This window comes from Stylophora pistillata, chromosome 4, assembly GCF_964205215.1.
Source record: "Stylophora pistillata chromosome 4, jaStyPist1.2, whole genome shotgun sequence".
Taxonomy (NCBI): Eukaryota; Metazoa; Cnidaria; class Anthozoa; order Scleractinia; family Pocilloporidae; genus Stylophora; species Stylophora pistillata.
The window spans coordinates 17,969,477-17,989,076 of record NC_142522.1 but is presented as its reverse complement, the minus strand read 5'-3'; the positions used below and the strand labels follow the sequence as shown (position 1 = coordinate 17,989,076).

General features: G+C 37.9%; 2 protein-coding genes across 3 annotated transcripts; one reads left to right on the top strand and one right to left on the bottom strand.

Annotated features, from left to right (window-relative positions):
- Nucleotides 1-2,162: 2,162 nt before the first annotated feature.
- Nucleotides 2,163-10,865, bottom strand: LOC111325323 (ATP synthase F(1) complex subunit alpha, mitochondrial). The gene is made up of 11 exons (XM_022929134.2): nucleotides 10,718-10,865; nucleotides 8,250-8,328; nucleotides 7,871-8,040; nucleotides 6,842-7,182; nucleotides 6,007-6,071; nucleotides 5,020-5,103; nucleotides 4,597-4,748; nucleotides 4,046-4,213; nucleotides 3,311-3,475; nucleotides 2,666-2,810; nucleotides 2,163-2,520 (listed from the first exon to the last, which is right to left on the bottom strand). The coding sequence occupies exons 1-11, from the start codon at nucleotides 10,775-10,777 to the stop codon at nucleotides 2,291-2,293; spliced, it is 1,659 nt and encodes a 552-aa protein (XP_022784869.1). The 5' UTR covers nucleotides 10,778-10,865; the 3' UTR covers nucleotides 2,163-2,290.
- Nucleotides 10,866-10,899: 34 nt separating this feature from the next.
- Nucleotides 10,900-15,483, top strand: LOC111325806 (uncharacterized). 2 transcript variants are annotated; one of them, XM_088757442.1, is made up of 4 exons: nucleotides 10,900-10,996; nucleotides 12,523-13,418; nucleotides 14,289-14,643; nucleotides 15,102-15,483. In XM_088757442.1, exons 2-4 carry the CDS (start codon nucleotides 12,557-12,559, stop codon nucleotides 15,337-15,339), a joined length of 1,455 nt encoding a protein of 484 aa, XP_088613568.1. In that variant the 5' UTR covers nucleotides 10,900-10,996; nucleotides 12,523-12,556; the 3' UTR covers nucleotides 15,340-15,483. The 2 variants fall into 2 exon arrangements, with proteins under 2 accessions (XP_088613568.1, XP_022785437.1); XM_022929702.2 differs by having other exon boundaries at nucleotides 12,523-13,658.
- Nucleotides 15,484-19,600: the final 4,117 nt, after the last annotated feature.

Below are 19,600 nucleotides of genomic sequence, written 5' to 3'. Positions count from 1 at the left end.
CATCGTTTCTCTTAAAACACAACACACACAAGTTTTTGTCGATTTTCCACCCTTGGCTAAACCAACCTAACGAGGTAGGCCACGTTAAAAAATTTCCTAAGTATTTGTCCCAAATGAGAACAACTGTCCGAGGGTTTCAATGGGGTTAACCGACAGCCGTAAAACAGCCAAAAACTTACCACCTAACAGCTGTTATGTGTAAAATTGACTACTTAAAAATTTTAACTGAAAGTTGTAAAAAAGTTTAACCGTAAAAAATGTTGTGGTGACAAGAATGGAATGATATTAACCGTTAGCCGTAAAAAAAAACGAAATTTTGACCGTTAGTTGTAAAAGCTAACACCCCATTCAGACCCTACTGTCAATGTTACCTTGAGCTGATCCCCCATCCCAGTGCATTGGGGGGGGGGGGGGGAGGGGCTTTTCTCCGCGGCTTATGTAGGTTGGGCATTTGTGCATTATAACAAGATACACTGTGCAAAGGTGATCCGTGGGCCGTGGTTGGTGGAAAAAACTTCGTAAGTTTGAATCCAAGATGGCAGTCATTTTCATACGTGCATTTCACAAAGAGGCATGGAAATTAGTTGCGCATAACGTTCTCTCTGATTTAAATTAAAGCATCCGTTCATAACATCACGAGATTGATAAGCTTTTTTGAACTTTTCTGAACAAATCCCTTATTATGACCTGACCAGCAATCTGCGAGGAGTTTGTTATGAAGTATTTGGTTAGTTTAGTCAGTCATTTAGTCAGTCAGTTCAGTGTGATTTAGTCAGTCAGTTCAGTGTGATTTAGTCACCCTTTTATACTTAGAATGTAATTACTCATGACATGAATTCAAAGTCCGAAGTTATTTAGGTTTGAGCCATCGTGATGAATTTCCGAATTGTGACTGACTCGTCTAACTTTAAGTGGATGTGTTCAGTTTGTCTATTGACCTTGCTTTGGATCTACACTGAAAAAGTCCTCTCTTGCCAGACGCAGTCAGAGGTTGATTCAGTTGACTGGAAGCATTATGATTAAGTACTTTGTTGTTGATTTCGAAAGTCTCATGAAACTGTTTGGTTTAGTGTTCTAGCAACAAATGTTTTAATCATGCTCCAAAGGTCAGCCAGCTGGCATGACCACCCGTATCAATCAATAGTGTATATGTAAGCAAGTTCTCTAGAGCTTACCTAAGAAAGTAGGGATGATGTAGAAAGTGTGCAGAAGTGAGAGTTTACAGCACAAGTCAGTGAGAAGTATTCAATGAGAATCAAACTGAAAGACCCTAAAAGATTTGCGCAGTTACACAGAGTGAAGTAAAATTGGATATAGGTGAAATTATGTACTGGAAAACCGAGTAATTAAATCAATCAGAAAAAAAAAAAGAAAAACAGTTCTAGAATCTTGCTGCCTTTTCGCCGAGAGTAGTGTGCACGGTAGCTCATTCCCCCCAACATGCGATCGCATAACACCTTGGCCTTAGTTGATAGCGCTGCGGCGAAAGGTCTACGATGGGTGTGGCCCAAATAATCGGGGCTTGCGGATACTTTTTTATCCCAAACGCCTTACGTTTGCCCACTAGAAGTCTCACTTGCACAGTGGGCGAAGAAACACATGGGCCGAATCGTTGATGATTGGATCCTACTGGCAGGGTAGGCCAGGGGTTGTTGGGGGGTAGTAGGGGTGTCAGGCCTTTCTCTGACTGGTGCTTTACACGATCGATTCTCAAGTGGGAAGGCGAAGCACCTTACGATGTAGAATTAATTTAGGAAGAAACACCAAAAGCAGATCACTGTCATGAACGATTTGCCTTAGTTAACAGCAGTTACAAGTCAATATTTTTTTTTTGCGGTAACGCTTGCCCTCAAAGGTATATCCGAGGGGTCTCCTACGTGATATCAAAAGTTACACTGGAAAATTCTCCGATTACCTTTGACTGACGAAACGGAAAATGCCGAAAGAGAGGGACCGCTTGTAGCCTACTTATAAGTGCAGAGAGAATCAAGCCGTTCCCATCAGAGCCTAGGTTGATTCCCAGTCTGGCCCCCGGGAAACAGCGAGAAGCGCCTGAGCGGTAAGCCTGGAAAAAGACAAAATCCTGCTTACCGGGTCTGATGACGACACTGGTGTAGGAATCTACAGGGATAGATGTAGTTCATACCAAAGTGCAGTATGCATTTTTTCTCAAGTTATGTTTCTTTTTATTTTTCTAGGAGCGCCAAAACAACTGGCTGGTTGATTTCTTAAGAGAACACATTTTACACAAAATGCGGTTGAAAAAAATATTAACACTTTTCAAAAAAAATCATTCAAAAGATGCGATGAACTCTGTGACGACTTTCTTGAGCTTGGCATCTGTGTCCTCCGAGATGACACCCTCCTTCCTGATGGTCTCGATGAGATCCTTCTGTGATGTGCGGATGTGTTTCAGAAAAGCTTCTTCGAACGCTGTGATGCGAGAAGGATCTACCTTATCAAGATGACCCCTAACACCGGCATAGATCACCGCCACTTGCTCAGCGATTTCCATAGGCACTGCCAGAAAGAAAATGGTTACTAACTAACAGGAAAAAGAATTCACAAAAAAAGACCCCCACTACAAGGGTACTTATGATGCACACACTGAATCTAAAAAAAAAATGAACGGTGCATACACCAGCTAGGCGTTTTGGGTACCTACCATACTGTCCTTGTTTGAGAAGTTCAGTAAGACGGACACCCCGGTTCAGGAGGGACTGAGTGGCAGCATCCAGATCAGAACCAAACTGAGCAAAAGCTGCCACTTCACGATACTGTGCCAGCTCAAGTTTCATGGATCCAGCAACCTTATGGACATAAAAAAAAAAAAAAAACACTTATTGTTGTGAATAATTCTTATAAAAAACAAAGATTTAAAGTGTGTTCTAAAATCATGGCTCCTCATTCCATTTTAGTGATTAATTTGTCTTTGTTCTGGTTTTTTCCTTTTTTATTCTGCACGGAGGGCTGATAATTGGCTTGGCTGACATACTCACTTTAGTTTGCTCCATTTGCCAAGACAGTAAAGTGGTGAACCACACCAACTAACAATAGGCTGGGCACTTCATCATACTCACCGGTCCAATGTAGGTAATTACTCACTTGTAGCCTTTAGTGAAACACTAAAAATACTTAGAAAATCTTATGACCTTCGAAAATCCTTCATGATTGAAATAATGATGATGATGATAATAATAATAATAATAATAGTATAAGAATGATACTATTGATACTAATAATATGAAAACAAAAATAATAGTAGTAGTAGAAAATAAAATAAGAAGAGAGCTTTGACAAGCCACTGTACCTGTTTCATGGCCTTGGTTTGGGCAGCCGATCCCACTCTGCTTACAGACAAACCCACATTGATGGCTGGACGGATACCTTTATAAAACAGCTCTGTCTCCAAGAAGATCTGACCATCGGTGATGGAAATAACATTGGTTGGAATATATGCTGACACATCACCTGCCTATTGATGTAACACAAACAAAAGGAAACAAATAAACAATTGTAGGTACAAGTGCGAGGACTTGATTATGAAATAATAATGAACGTGTACAAAAAATTTATCTTGGTCTTTTTTTTTAGAGATTGTGAAGTTCTTGTGTAAAAGGGGAGTAAAAATCTAACACAAGAGAAACTTGCAAATAGACTATGAGTGAATGACTTTTAAATTGTAGTCCAAATCTAGCACTCTGCTAGGATGAGTCATGTCATGCAACTGTGCAAAGCTCACTAGTTACTGGTTTGCACACTCTGGCGTGGCTTAAATGATACCCCTAATGTGGCATCATTTCAGGTAGCTTTATACTTCAAGTACAACTATGGAAGGCAATAGCCTATAAATTAAACAAAAATTCACACTAGAGGTTAAAACAGTTGACAGCTTGGACACTGCTTTTCTAAAACCAGATGTCCCCCCTTGCCAATAAGGTTAAGCTGTTTTTTTTTTCCCTTTCTTTCTTTTCTCCCCCAAAAAGGCTCAACACATTAATTTAAAACATATCAAAAAAGGAGAAAAAAAATGCTATTCTCTGACCTGGGTTTCAATAACTGGAAGTGCTGTCAGGGAACCTCCCTTGTTGTCATCATTCATTTTGGCTGCTCTCTCCAAAAGACGCGAGTGAAGGTAGAACACATCACCTGGGTAAGCTTCACGACCAGGGGGTCTACGCAACAGAAGTGACATCTGGCGGTAGGCTACAGCCTGTAAAAAGACAATCACATAGTTTTTCTATTTCAGCCAACTTCATATGTCTGCAAATGCTCATGGCACTCATGAGCACATGATCTTCGGGCAAGCTAATACTTTAAATAAGAGGATCACTCTCCCAAGAACTGAAAGCCATTTAATTAGGAAGTAACAAGTGAAAAAAACTGTTTCCCTCACCCACCACTTTAAACAGGAGCAATTTTGAACAAAGTACTACACAATCAGCCCCCTTCTCAAATTGATGATAACCGATCTTTACAAAGTGTAAAAAAGCCATCCATCTCAGCCAGTGAAGAGCCGCGGAGATCAATAACCAATTGCATAAAAAGGTCAAACAAATAAAGTTTAAGATAATATCCAGGTCACATCATTCATACCTGTTTTGACAAGTCATCATAGATGATCAAAGCATGCTTTCCATTGTCTCTGAAGTATTCTCCCATAGCACAGCCAGAGTATGGAGCCAAATATTGTAGAGGGGCAGCATCTGATGCAGTAGCACTTACCACAATGGTGTATTTCATTGCATCTGTACAGAGTTAAAAGTTCATTGCATAAAAATGGCCCCAAACTCATTAATTTTTGTCAAAAGTTTTATAAGTTATTGCAAAAGGGTGTCACCCACTGCCCTATTGGCTGTAACTTGAGTTCTACCACTACCACTACTCTATAACAAAGTACTGGAAAGACCTGTTTGTACAAAAGAGGCAACCAGTCTTATTCTACTTTTTCAACTTAAGAATCTTCCAAATTATCAGAGCATCACGCAATCTTAAGCAAGACAAAGGGATGCTACTTACCAGCATCCGTCAATCTCTTCACCAGCTGAGCAACAGTACTTCTCTTCTGTCCAATAGCCACATATATGCAATACAGTTTCTTTTCTGGAGAATGTACAAACATGTTCCTGTTTAATACTTTACACAGTTCTCAGTGAAGCAACAATTATAATGACAAAAGCATTTAGTACCCTTAAAAACTTGGGAAATCCTCCTGAAACCCAATATCTTATTAATCATGCTATAGAAAAATTTGGAACAGTAATAGAATATTTCCCCTTTGATATCTTATGTTCTAAGCATCTTTAGTTAATTTTTGAAGCTGAAAAAATAATAAATACAATAGACACACTTAAACAAAGCCAATGAACACCATGATAGTGAATGAAACTGTAACTAATACTACATCATAATCTTACAACACATTTTTTTTATTACTTATAAACTTTCAGTAACTGTGGGGATAATTACCGTAAAAATCTGGAGATAAGCCGCAGCCACAAATAAGCCGCAGCCACAAATAAGCCACACCCTGAATTTAGCAGCTCAAATTTTGAAAAAGAGGTTTTTTTGAAAGAAATCAAAAGAAATCCAAAGTCAAGTCTTGAGAAGTCCTCTTCATTCACTGTTCATTGAACATAAACTCACTATTAACAGTGCAATGGAAAATACTTCAAAGTCTTACCCACAGTTTTAGCACTTAAATATAATGAACATAGTTTCTACCAACTTTGACATATGATTGATCTTTTTCTGGTATTTGTTGACAGGAATTTCTTCATTAACACAGTTTTTCCATAGATTTTTGCATTACAACAAGAACATGAGGAACATTTGAAGCTTAGTAACCGGGCATAACATCGGACATGTTAGTGAAAATTGGCGTCAACATTCATGACACCTTTTTCAAATGTTCCCACAGATAGGCCGCACCCCCAATTTCTAGCGACGATTTTTGAAAAAAAGGTGCAGCTTATCTGCTGGTTTTTACAGTATTTTGACACTTACTTTCATCTGTTCCCTCATTAAATTTCTTCTGGTTGATGATGGTATCAATAGCAATGGCAGTTTTACTAAAAATCAAGCAAAGCCAATCACATCAGCTCTATTCAGCAAAGTCTATATTCATATGTATATATATCACTTTAACTAAACTATGTTATATTAGTGAGTAGATATCAAGTCGCATATTACATCTCCCTCAGTTTATAATGGTAATTGAACTGAGTGGAGTGCAATTTGGGCTGAAATCATACGCATGATTTTAAAATCGAACGAGCGTGCAGCGCAAGTTCGATTTAAAATCACAAGTACGATTTCAGACCAAAATTGCATGACACAAGGTTCAATTACCACTTTATTACATCCATTTTGAAATTGTCCAAATACAGGACTTAGTCAATTCGAATATTTGATTGATGTAGTGCAGAGCTGGTTTTTAAATAAAGAGCGGAACCGGAAACCCTTTTACATCTTACTTTGTATGCAAAACAGAAAGACTTTTGAGGTCATGTCAAAAACTCAATCAAGCGTAAAATGATGCAATTTAGAGGAATAAATGGTGTGATTCATGAATAAATCGCACCAATTAAAGCCAATCAGATTACAGGGACCACCGTGATTTCAAAATGGATGTAATAAAACCAAAACTTGTGCTCCGTATACTTATGCAACTCAACCTCTCTTCCTCCACAAACCAGAACTATTAACCGAGTCCATCACTATTGCAAATTTCACTTAAAATAACATAAACATACCCCACACCCACGCTGACTAGTCATAATACAAAAGTAGCTTAACCTGGTTGAAAGCAATTTCCACCAAAAATTTTAAGTCAACTTACCCAGTCTGTCTGTCTCCAATGATCAGTTCTCGTTGTCCTCGTCCAATAGGTACTAAGCTGTCCACAGCCTTGATACCAGTCAACATAGGTTCATTTACAGAAGTGCGGGGAATGATACCAGGAGCTTTGATCCCTACACGAGCTCGTGTGGTGTTAGCCAGGGATCCCTTGCCATCAATTGGGTTACCCAAAGCATCCACCACTCTCCCTAACATTCCTTCCCCGACAGGCACATCTACAATAGCCCCTGTTCTCTTCACAACATCTCCTTCTTTAATAAGCTTGTCATTTCCAAACACCACCACACCAACATTGTCAGGTTCCAAGTTCAAAGCCATACCCTGCAAAGAATTTTAAAATCCAATTATTACCTATAAATGAATGAAATACCAGAGGTTCTCCTGTTTCAAAAGCATGTGAATGTACCATTTATATCATCTTGTGTTCAGATTTCAGTGACATCATTGCAAGAAGGGTTAACAAAAAGGCAGTAAATTGTTAACACTAACAAACATTACTATGGTTGAACCGAACCTTTTTTGAGAGGAGAATATTTCTTGTGATGAAAACTTGTTAATATATATTTTTGTCACAAGTTAAAGTTACTCTCTGCAAGCTGAGTTCAAATCAACATGCAGCTGTCCTATGTATTCTGCAATCTTGAAATGTTTTTTTAAAATTGTCTTTGATTCAAATATGCAATCAACATGAAAATAACAGAGTAGTACATGCCGTGATGGTTGTTGGTGTAAACAAATCGATCTTCTCATATTAATAATAACTCTTGCTTGCTTTGTTCACTCATGAACCATAAAGTGATGTCAGGTCATCCACATATATTATGAAAGCTGATGATATATAATATTCAACAAGGCCTAACAAATTCATACTCCATTTTGAGCCATGAATAGAAATATATAAATATAAAAACTGTACACTGTAAATAAATAGTAATACAAGCATTAAAACTTCTTTTTATTTTTCTTTGTCAATTACTTCTTGTCATCGAAAGCAGCTGCAGCATTTTACCTTGAGACCACTTGAAAACTCTACCATCTCTTCTGCTTGAATATTTTTAAGGCCATAAACACGAGCAATACCATCACCGATGGACAGAACACGTCCAGTTTCTTCCAGCTCAGCCTTTGGTGCAGACCCTAAAATTCTTTGTTCCAAGATAGAAGACACTTCTGCCGTCCCTGAAACACAGAATTAATAGTGGGTTATATTGACAGGTTTTATCCAGTAAACACAAGTAATTTTGTGCATGATTCTGCGAAGAACATAACTCTATCCCATAGAATGCAATTGAATTAAGACTCACCCACCTCTTTGGAATTTCAAAAAGCATTTTACAAAATTGCATCTACACTGGTAAACAAACACAAATCATTACTAGCTAACTTACCACTACTTGCAAAGTGTGGACTTGAGGATGTTATGTTTCGTACAGCCACTGATACTGCACCTAGGGATCCATGATAAATCTAAAAACCAAAAACTTAATCAGAATTAAGCCTGGAACATTTTATGCAAATATTTGAACTTCAGTCTACAACAACCTTTTTATTGTGATTTGTACCCAAAACCATATTATTTTGATTGGCTACAAGTCTGCAGATAATTCTAACCGGTGCTGTTTTCAAGAGTTCTGATAGAGTGCATAGGTGCAGAGCCACAATTACGAAGTTTGTGAATCATTATCCTCTGGCTCATAATTTACAAACTTGTTGCCTTCTCCCAATATTAGCATCAGTAAACATAAAGGAAAAAAAAAAACAGGCAATCACCCAACTATACACCTTACATTCAAATTGTACAAAAACTACTTGTGACGAAAAATGCCCGAAACTCATCATAACAAATTTTGCACACTCAAAATTGTTTTTGCCATGGTAAATGGAGAAAGTTGAAAAGTTGGATTTAAGTCCTTCAACTATTCCATTAACCACCCAATAAACAAGGGGGTTACGATTAAGGCCACATCAAAATCAAAATCAATCGAGGAAGACTGGGCATATGTTCAAGTCTTGATGATTACAAACGGAATGCCGTAACATTATGCAAAGTATGTATGATACGCGATCCTTGCAGTAGAGAGCACTATTTATGCAATAGCGAAAATGGGACCTGAAAAAGATCAGGCCTGTACGGGATTCGAACCACTGACCTCTGCGATACTAGTGCAACGCTCTATAGTATAGTACAACGCTCTAGTATAGCAGAGGTCAGTGGTTTGAATCCCGTACAGGCCTGATCTTTTTCAGGTCTGATTTTCACTATTGCATAAATAGTGCTCTCTACTGCGAGGATCGCGCATCATACATGTCTATAACCGCAGTTCAAAATATATGAACTTTATATATTCATTGTATTATGCAAAGTAGATAAAATGTGGATTATAAAAGGCATGAAACTCAATCGTAGCTGTGCTAATAAGCGGGGTGGCTAACCAACGGTGAATACGGCTCACAGCGTTATACGGTACACCCCTTACTGCACAGGGAACCCAGACAAGTGATGAGTCTGGTTGTTTATTCAAAATATAAAGGAATGTATGGGAGAATATTGAAGAGTCTTATTATCGTAAACTTATATCATGAAATGTCCAAGTTAAAGCTCAAAATAAATGTAAACCTACCTCACTTGCTGTGTATTGTCGTTTCTGTGGCTCTAAACGGTGAATTTGAGCGATTTGGTGGGTTTTGCGTCAACTGTTACTATACGTTATAAGAAGGAGACAAAGGTGGAAAGCTCATTTTCGACCACTCTAGCGCAAAGCTGATTTTCACTCAGAAATAAGAATCGTGTGGCCTCCAAATCGAAAACCAGATAAACTGAAAGGTTGACGCTTCTTCTCGTCGCATTCAATCAAAGATCCATTCAAAATCCAAGCGCTAACCACCAAAAAATTTTCGAGAAATGCAGCTTTCAAAGTGATCAGCATCCGTGGCCCTGATTTCATGTGCCAAGGAGCAACTGTCATGCTGATTGGATGATGCTAAACAATGCCCAATTACAAATGCCTCATGTGGGAGGGGAGTCATTGGCATATTCGCACCAGCGATTCATCTACTGACTGGCCTGGTGTGAGGTTTATGTCGTGTGACGGAAACCCGTCACGACATCAACCCTCTGTTAATATGCCCCTGACTCCCCAATTTTTGCAGTTAGTGCTTGGATTTTGAATGGATCTTCAATTGAATGCGACAAGAAGAAGCGTCAACCTTTCAGTTTATCTGGTTTTCGATTTGGAAGCCAGGCGATTCTTATTTCTGGGTGAAAATCGGCTTTGCGCTAGAGTGGTCGAAAATGAGCTTTCCACCTTTGTCTCCTTCTTATAACGTATAGTAATAGTTGATGCAAAACCCACCAAATCGCTCAAATTCGCCATTTAGAGCCACAGAAACAACAATACACAGCAAGTGAGGTAGGTTTACACTTATTTTGAGCTTTAACTCAGACATTTCATGATATAAGTTTGTGATACTAAGACTCTTCAATATTCTCCCATACATTCCTTTATATTCCGAATAAACAACCAGACTCGTCGCTTGTCTGGGCTCCCTGTGCTTACTGTAGACTGCAAAACCAATGATATTGAAATATGGAGGCAATCCATCGTTAGACTCGTGGACAACAGAAATTTCAGCTAGCAATGAGTAATTTTTTTAATCAATTTCTTCAAATAAGATTTCAAAAAGAGTTTTCCCTAAACTCTTTCTCATTTTACTAGAAAATTTGTAAACTCTTGATCACTAGATCCCTTGAACCACTAGGAGCCGATTCACGATGCAACCAGGCCGCGCTCACATTTCATGACTTTGGTTTGTCAAGTACGACTAGGGAATGGACCTACAAATATAATTACATTACCTGGGGTGTTCTCCTTGCCAAACTTCTCGTTAAAATGGACGTGAGTCGAGAAGAAAGCATGATTGCAAAGTCTATTTTCCAGCAAACGTCCACGCCGCTTCCTCTGCCAGAGAGAAGGATATCGTATCACGTGACTCAAGTGGGAAGAGCGAAGGGAAACTTGGGTAAATTTTTGTTGACAACCGCTAGTACCCACTAGAGCCTGTGGTAGACACCCGGTAGATGTGAGTGCATTTCGTCTTTTCAGACGTCTGAGGAAGTATTCCAGTTTAAACAAAAGTGAGTTGATAATTAGGGATCGATGAAAAACAACTATTTTTCTGGTCCGTATCAGTGATGTACTCAGCATTTAAGATCAAAACGATCCCGCACTTTGCACGCGCCCTAAAAAAGGGAAGAGATGATTGGCCAAGCTTAAGAGCTGATTATTATTATTGTTGTTTATTACGCTATACTGAGATTATGTGACTTTCATCTTATTAGAGGATGTGGATAAGATTTCCACATAGCCCCATACTACTGAAAAACAAAGCCGTAGTTCTAAAGGAAATTTATTGCTTTCGCCAAGAACTATATGCGTAATGAGGCATGTGGCTGTGCAAAAATCTTACCCAGAACGAGCACTAAATCAAAACATTGGACATATTGGGCTTTTTAAACCGTATTTAGTCATGTTAAATGTTTCTGTCAATCTGATTAGTTCTTTTACAACTTTTCTTTTTCAAACTTTAATAACCCAAGTTACAAACTGAAGGGCGGGGGTTGGGAGGCAGAGAGGTACAAAAATACTGTAGGCAGGAGAGTGTGGTACTGGAAGTGGGTAACCCCCCCTGTCCCACCCCCACTTCAGAATCTAGCAGACAATTTTCAGTCAGTTTGTAAATTCTTTAAGCATGTTGTGTTAGAGAGCTGCCACACCCAATATACTTACCTAGATACCCTATGTTCCTGTTATTTGTCGCAAGTGAGGAGCTGGCAGGGAAGATAATGAAACCTCCAGTGTACTGATGAAATTCTGAACCTTCCTCCATACAAAGAAAGATCAGTTTTATGGATGTAAATTGTCTTTTGGCTACCTTTTGCACAGATTTCAACTGTCAGTCTTAGAAAGGTGTCCAACTTAAACAATTTAAGGTAGTATCATCAGTTATTGAGAGATGAATGAATATGAACATGTGTATAACAAAGACACATCTGTTTCAAGTTTGTTTGAAGTGTTTTACTCTAGGGGGAGCTTACAAATTGGAAAGGGTATATCAGTAAAAAACATCAGAACAGGAATCATTTGTCAATCAAACATTAAAGCTATTTGAAAAAGGTATTCTCTATTAGTCTTGATTTCAAACAAAATTTCAGATAATTGGATATACAATACCAAATTTTGTCTTGCCAATTATAATTCAACACCTACCCATCCCTCATGAAGTATTTTGCTGTATTATAAAGTACTTTGGGATTATGCATTGGAGGTTTCTAGCTGTCTTTTGTTCATTTTCTGTAGAGTGAAGTTGTACTAAAATGATGATGAAATGGCATTGACCGTCTTTAGGAGAATTGCCTAACTTGTTGAGATGTCCATTTTGAGAAAATTAACTGTACACACTTTGATATGTCTAGAATTCTTGAAACTTGTCAACCACCTGCTGTATTTCTAGTACTTTGTTTATTGTAGATGCATTTTTAATGTATTGTACTGGGGCAATGCTTTGATTAAACTGAAACAATCTTTTTATATGGTCCTGTAAGCATGTAATTCTTTTATTGCAATTATTTATCAAGCTTCAAAACTAACTCTTTTTTTCCAGGACACACCTGTAACAAAAACCTAAGACCTCAGAGATGTCTGAAGTGACAGTCCTTGATTATGGAGCTGGAAATATTCAAAGTCTCATCAATGCTCTAAAACGTCTTGGTTACAATGTAAAATTTGTGAAGGATCCCAAGGATATCCTAAATGCAAAAAGGCTGATCTTCCCAGGTGTTGGAGCCTTTGGAAGTGCAATGGCTCTCCTTGAAAGCAGGGGTTATGTGGAACCACTTAAGATGTATGTCCAACAAGACAAGCCATATTTAGGAATTTGTCTAGGCCTTCAGACATTGTGTGATGGCAGTGAAGAGTCTCCAGGTACAAAAGGCTTATCTGTGATACCTGCTACTGTAATGCAATTCAATAAGGCTAAAGGTCTTGCTGTTCCACATATGGGCTGGAATGGACTGAAGCTTCATAAGGCATCAGCCCTGTTCCAAACTGGTTTCTCCAAGGAAGAAAAAGTCTACTTTGTCCACTCATATGCTTTATATTCACAAAGCAAGGAGATTGATGATTGGGTTCTTGCTACCACTGATTATGGAGAGGAGTTTGTCAGCATTGTGCAAAAGGGAAATATTGTTGCTACACAGTTCCACCCAGAGAAAAGTGGAGAAATAGGAATTAGTATAATCAAGAGCTTCTTGGAAAGTTTCCCAATCAGTGCAAAGCCTGCAAGGGTTCCTTACCAACTGCCCAATGCCAGTGAGCCAACACAACTTGGTCATCGCATCATTGCTTGTCTTGATGTCCGCAGTAATGATCAAGGTGACCTTGTAGTCACCAAAGGTGAACAATATGATGTGCGTGAACAATCTATTACAGAGAATATTCATTCTGTCACACAAAGTAAGGGTGCTGTGAGAAACCTTGGGAAACCTGTAGAGTTGGCACGTAGGTATTTCAAGGAAGGAGCAGATGAAATAGTATTTTTGAATATTACAAGCTTCAAAAACTGCCCTCTCCATGATATTCCAATGCTAGAGGTACTTAGGCAAGCATCTCAAAATATTTTTGTCCCGCTCACCATTGGGGGTGGTATTCGTGAGATACATGCCCCAAGCAAAGCTGGTGACCAAACTAAGATGAAGTGTTACTCTGCTGTGGAAGTGGCAGCTGAATACTTCAGATCTGGTAATTTTACCTAACTTTTCAGTGCTTAAAAGTGAGATTGGTACAGTAACTAGTTTTTAATGTTAGCTATTAATTATTGATTTCACCAAAGTCTCAGGTGGTGTAAGTGTATATCACAACTACAGTCAAATGTCTTTACAACAGCCAACCACAGACAGAACTATGTGCCAAGATCATTTTAAAGCTGACTAACTTTGATTATTATTTGATATGTTGCAAACAAGAAAATTATGGCTGTCAATATCAGATTCATACTAAGTTATGATTTTCATTGCTGATGGTCCTCTGAAGAGGGATGTACAGGTGGCCCTTAGGGGGAGGTTCAGGTGGAAATGACTTTTCAACAGCAGAGTTAAGGAATTAAGAAGTTAAAGTAACTTCCCACCCAAAATTTGCTATCTGTTGTCTCAGAATGCTCACATTTGTAAAGTGTTTTAACTCGTAAAGTGCTCCAGAAGGTATCCTCTTTAATGCAAGGTGACCGTACCTTTACCTTAGTTCCAACCTCTGGTTACATATCTACAGAAGACATCCTGTAAACGAGAATATTAGTCTCTTCCACCTTCATTGCTTGTTAAATTACTGGATCAAAACAGTGATTAACATAAGACTACTGTACTATTTTGACAGGAGCAGACAAGGTGTCCATCGGCAGTGATGCAGTGTATGCAGCTGAGAACTACATATCATCTGGTGGGATAGCAACTGGTCAAACCTCTATTGAAACAATAGCAGCTGCATATGGAAGTCAGGCAGTAGTTATCTCAGTTGACCCTAAGCGAGTTTTTGTTCCATCCCCGAAAGCTGTGCAACATCATGTGATTCATACAAACTACCCTGGTCCATCAGGAGAAGAATTCTGTTGGTACCAGTGCACAGTGAAAGGAGGGCGAGAGTTGCGAGGTATTGGAGTGTATGAAATGGTGCAGGCTTGTGAAGCCCTTGGTGCAGGAGAAATTATGCTTAACAGTATTGACAGGGATGGGTAAGTAACAAATTGAATTTAAATCAAGTCTCATATAATGTAACTTGAGATTCATAACATTATTGCAAAATAGTAGTCGAACCTTCATTTGGTGTAAAGCACTGCTTGGATATGAGGCTTACATTCAAGGACTCTGTGAGAGGATCTCTAGTAGCAATCAGGCTTTGGACACAAGGAAACTTTAGCAAATTTGTGAGAACAGTAGATTGAAAAGGGGCTAGCTTTCAATAAGTAACTCATGTCCATGCTTTGTTCATGTGGTATGAAAACCACTGTCAGTGACATAATTATTTTGATTGGCTGAAGTTGAGCAGGTGAAAATCTCAAAGTAAGCTGTGTTGACTTGAGTTGACTTGAATTGACTCAATGCAGTCCTGGAAACAGTCTCAGGTAAATGTAGTATGATCAAGAAGCTGGTTCTGTTGACTAATCATTTTCTTTGAATTCATTTTGTTTAGAACTAATAGTGGTTATGATCTTGAACTGGTTACCATGGTTAAAGAAGCTGTTGGTATTCCAGTGATTGCTTCCAGTGGTGCTGGTAATGTTGATCACTTCTCTGACGTGTTCCAAGGTGCACATGCTGATGCAGCACTAGCAGCAGGAATATTTCACCGAAACACTGTTACAATCAGGGCTGTTAAAGAGCATTTGTTGAGTGAAGGGATCCCTGTCAGAGTCAACACAGACTGCTAAAAAAAAATTACCTTAAATTTACATTCAGACACCATCTGTGATAAAGTATCATAAATTTTTCTAAATAATAATCAGTCTCAGTTGAGGCTAGAAATAAGAACTCCCTGAAAAGACCTGTCTGCTGACATTTAAAGGATAGTTATAGTCAGGGCGAAGGGTTGAAAAATGTTCACTTTTAACCCTTGAACTCCCAGAAATGTTTAAGATGTAACTTATCAGTACAATATCCTTACATTACCCAACAAAAAGGTCATGAGAAAACTCACACTTAATAGGTAGAAGTTGCGATCTTGATCTATCACCAAATTTTCATAACATACGTGTAAGGAAATGTGTAGCATCTAGAGGGAAGAATAAAAATCACATCTTGGGAGTTCAAGGGTTAAAATAGTTTGGTTCTTGCTGACAAAAACAGCCATCTCACATTGAGCTTCCTATTTCATCATTGGAAAAGCAACCAAGATCGTAAGCCGCCTCTAAACTTCAATTCATGTGTGTTTTTCTGTTTTTCAAAGAACATGCTTTTAATTACTAAGGTTACAAACCTTCAGACATCCATTGGTGGCCCATGCAAGTTGTAATTAAAAATAATTTTCTTAAGCTACTGAGGATAAAGGTTATATAAAATGAAGAAGGTAGTAATATTCCTTCCTAAATTTATTTAAAGGATAGTTTGAGGAATTGTAAAATTGATACATGCATGAATGTCACATTATTCAACTGGGAAAGAAAGGGATGACAGAGAGTCTTTTTCTCAATTTTTGGTAAAACATGTTTGTTGACAGGGTAATTTTTACTTAATACCCCCATCTGAATTGTAAAAGTATTCTCATTGCTGAAGGACGACATTTAATGTCCATTGAGCATTGTAGCCTTAGATGTTGAGAATTAAGTGTCTGATCACTTTCCTCTGGCAGTCTGCTTTTGGAATATTACCGTGGGGTTTTTAATTAGCCTTTCACCCAATGAATATATCATTTGAGGAACCAATCACTCCCAAGTGATACTTTCAGCTCAGTTGTTTGCATTTGATCATACTAGTATTTACTGCATCGTATTTATTAAAAGATAATTTATAAGCAATGTCGTGTAAAGTACAAATACACTGGCTGTATGCAATACATTCTTGTTCCTTTCTGTCAACTTTCTGTGGTGTAGGTTATGTTCTAGCAGCCCTGTTCCAGGGGTTCGGTTGGTTAAATGAAGAGCAAATGTAAACAGTGTGAAAATAGTTCAGAGAAAAAAAAAAAAGAGGAAGGTCTACGTAAAGTTACTAACCTGACCCAAACCTCCCTTGTTATTTTACTCCACTCCTAACATCACACTATTTTGCTCATTAAACACCTGAACAGGCTAGGTTCTCACAAAAAGAAAAAAAAACATAGAAAGGTTGTAGTACTAAACAATCTTTATGCAATATATAAATGTTATTTATTAAATGAAGTGAAACCCTGAGTGACTGTGAATGTCACATTGTCCAATGGTATGGTTGTGTTGTGGTTAAAATATTTTCTTGGTTTAATCTTTTTCAAACTACCAGTAAGTCTTGGACCAAAAGACTGAGAAGTGAGTAACCTATGCATTTCACATAGTGTTGAGTTTGAAACAGAAAAAGACTTATGCAAATAAAAATAATAAAAAAAATAAAGTATTAGTACCTAAGAAAACAAGTTAATTTATTTGTAAGCCATTAATTTTGACAGGTGGTAATTTGCATACATCCCAGCCATTTTCCAAAAAAAAAAAAATAGGATCACAGGAGCAAAAACAGGAGGTTTATAGGATTTAAATCCCAAATATAGGAATTTTATAGGATGATTTTCAAGTAAACACAGATGCCACGATCTTGAAAAATAATGTCTCACCTTAATTCCAACTGTACTTTGTGCATTTACACGAGTTTGCAATTCACTCATTAACTAGATCAAAGGTTTACAAATATGAACAGCGTTTTTCAATGGTCACAGTGATCACTTAAAACTTTCAAAACTGAACCACCCACAATAACTTTAAAATAACTTAGATACACAATAGTCATATATCCAACGTGCAACTTTTTTGTAATGAGTACGAAAACACTTAAATATGAGTTCTATAAACCTTCGCTTGATGAATTGATTTATCTGTTCAAATCCCAGCAAAAATAAAGTTTTTAACAACAACAGCAAGATTGTTTTAACAATTTCTGTGAGTGATCAAATGAAGATGCCCTCGAACCTCACGTCTTCAAAAATGTAAATTCTCATGAAAACTGGATACAGATGTAGGAGCACATTCTGTCCACATCTTATTAACTTCACATAAAAACAAAACTACAACAGTGTACAATAAGTCTGTTAATCATTTTTAAGTCTTGAACTTATCATTTACGTTTTCTTTAATTTTGGCTTGCTAGGCTGTGACAGAAAGGTGTTTATGATGTTCTGTTTTCGTTTTGAAAGTGACTGCTGTTGCTCCCTTGTCTGCTGCATCGCTTTGTTAGCAAAACTGATCTTCTTTTCTGCAGCTTCAATCATGGCTTGAGCAACTGATACTTCTTTAAAATCTTTATTCCTCATGGCATCTTGCAACTTTGCATTTGTCTCCTTCAAGATTGTATCCCCAACTTGCATGCACTCTTGCTAAGCTGCTTCTTGCCTTTCTAACTCTTTCTCTTTGCTGTTTAGGTCTTTCTTTTCTTTGCCAAGTTGTTGTTTCTGTGCTTCCATCTTTGATTGACGCTTCACTTAGACGAACTCTGTCATCTGTAACAGTTTCTCCACTCTCTGAAAATCCCCTTTCAACCTCAGCATTACCATGTCCAAGAGAATAAGGGCTGTCTCCACAACCTTCATAATTGATGGAAATTTCTTTTCACCCATGACATCCTTCAGGTCATCAATCTTTCTCCAGAAGCGGTCAATGCGGATGAACTTCTGTGGCTCTTCAAATGCTTTATACCAATCTTCCGTTATGGTTTCTAGTTGATAGATTCTCCACTCATCAGTGGTAATTTGCTAACTAGATGCTTTGTTGCAGCTATGAGAAAAGATTTGGCTCCCAGGACAAACTTACTCTGTTTTTCTTCTGAAAACTTTCCAAGTTCTCTGTGGGTTTGTTGACCAATTCCCAATTCTTTGTATGCCAAATGGTTTTCAAAGACTTTCAAGTTGATTTTTGAAATTTCTTTGGCAGGCTTGTTTGCCAAAAGTTCTTTCCTGATGATAGCTGAATTATGATGGTAGCTGGGATGTATGAATTTGGTAACAGATGGGAACTTCTGTGATTATTATAAGTGGTGCATTTGAGGACATAGATGCTTTTTTCCTCCTGTTATTAGAATCAGAATATTTGTGAAAATCAAGTAATACACAAAAGTTCTAGGTGTCTGTTCTAGGAAGAAATGCATGGTACAAAGTGATTTGGTAATATCAACTAAGTTGAAATTGTAAATTGGCCACCATAAAGAGTTAAAAAGCTGATGTTTCGAGTGTTACCCCTTCATCATTCGCTCTGACGAAGGGCTAACGCTTGAAACATCAGCTTTTTGACTCTTTATGGTGGCCAATTGGCCAATTTACAATTTCAACTTAGTTGATATTACCAAATTACCCTGTTACCCCCACCAATGCAGCACCACAGTTTCTTTAGAAACTTACCCACTTTATCATATAAGGGGCAAAATTAATGAATTGTGATTGGTCGACACATTGGCATTTTTTTCTTAATTTTTGTAATTGCCCTGGGCAAAATTACTTGAAAATGATTGGCTGAAAATTGCTTAGCAACGGCTGCCAAGGTAAAGAAATTTCCGTTTGTTTTGTAACAATGGCATCCCGTTTTGCACGAGATCAGTAAGAAAACATTTTGCCCCTTATATTATAAACAAGTAATCACATGGTTTCTCGTAAAATTAAGGATTAATATCACGCGTGTTTTCGGAAGTTGCAGAAATTGCCCTTGCTGCTGCGCAACTCAGGCAATTTCAGCAACTCCCGAAAACACGCGTGATATTAATCTTTAATTTTACTCGGCCCCATGTGATTACCGATACTTATTCATGGTACAAAGTGCACTATTTTGATCTGACAGGGCAAGTATCTTCCACACAATCACATGTATTGTTCAGGATAATGCCTGGTCCATTGCATGCCATTTCAGGATGTGTAACCACAATCTGATTGTTTTTTTTTTGGTTTCAGCCCTTTGCCTACCTTAATCATGTAATAAAACTGAATTGTTACAATAGTCAAATGAACAGCAATAATATTATTGATTAAAA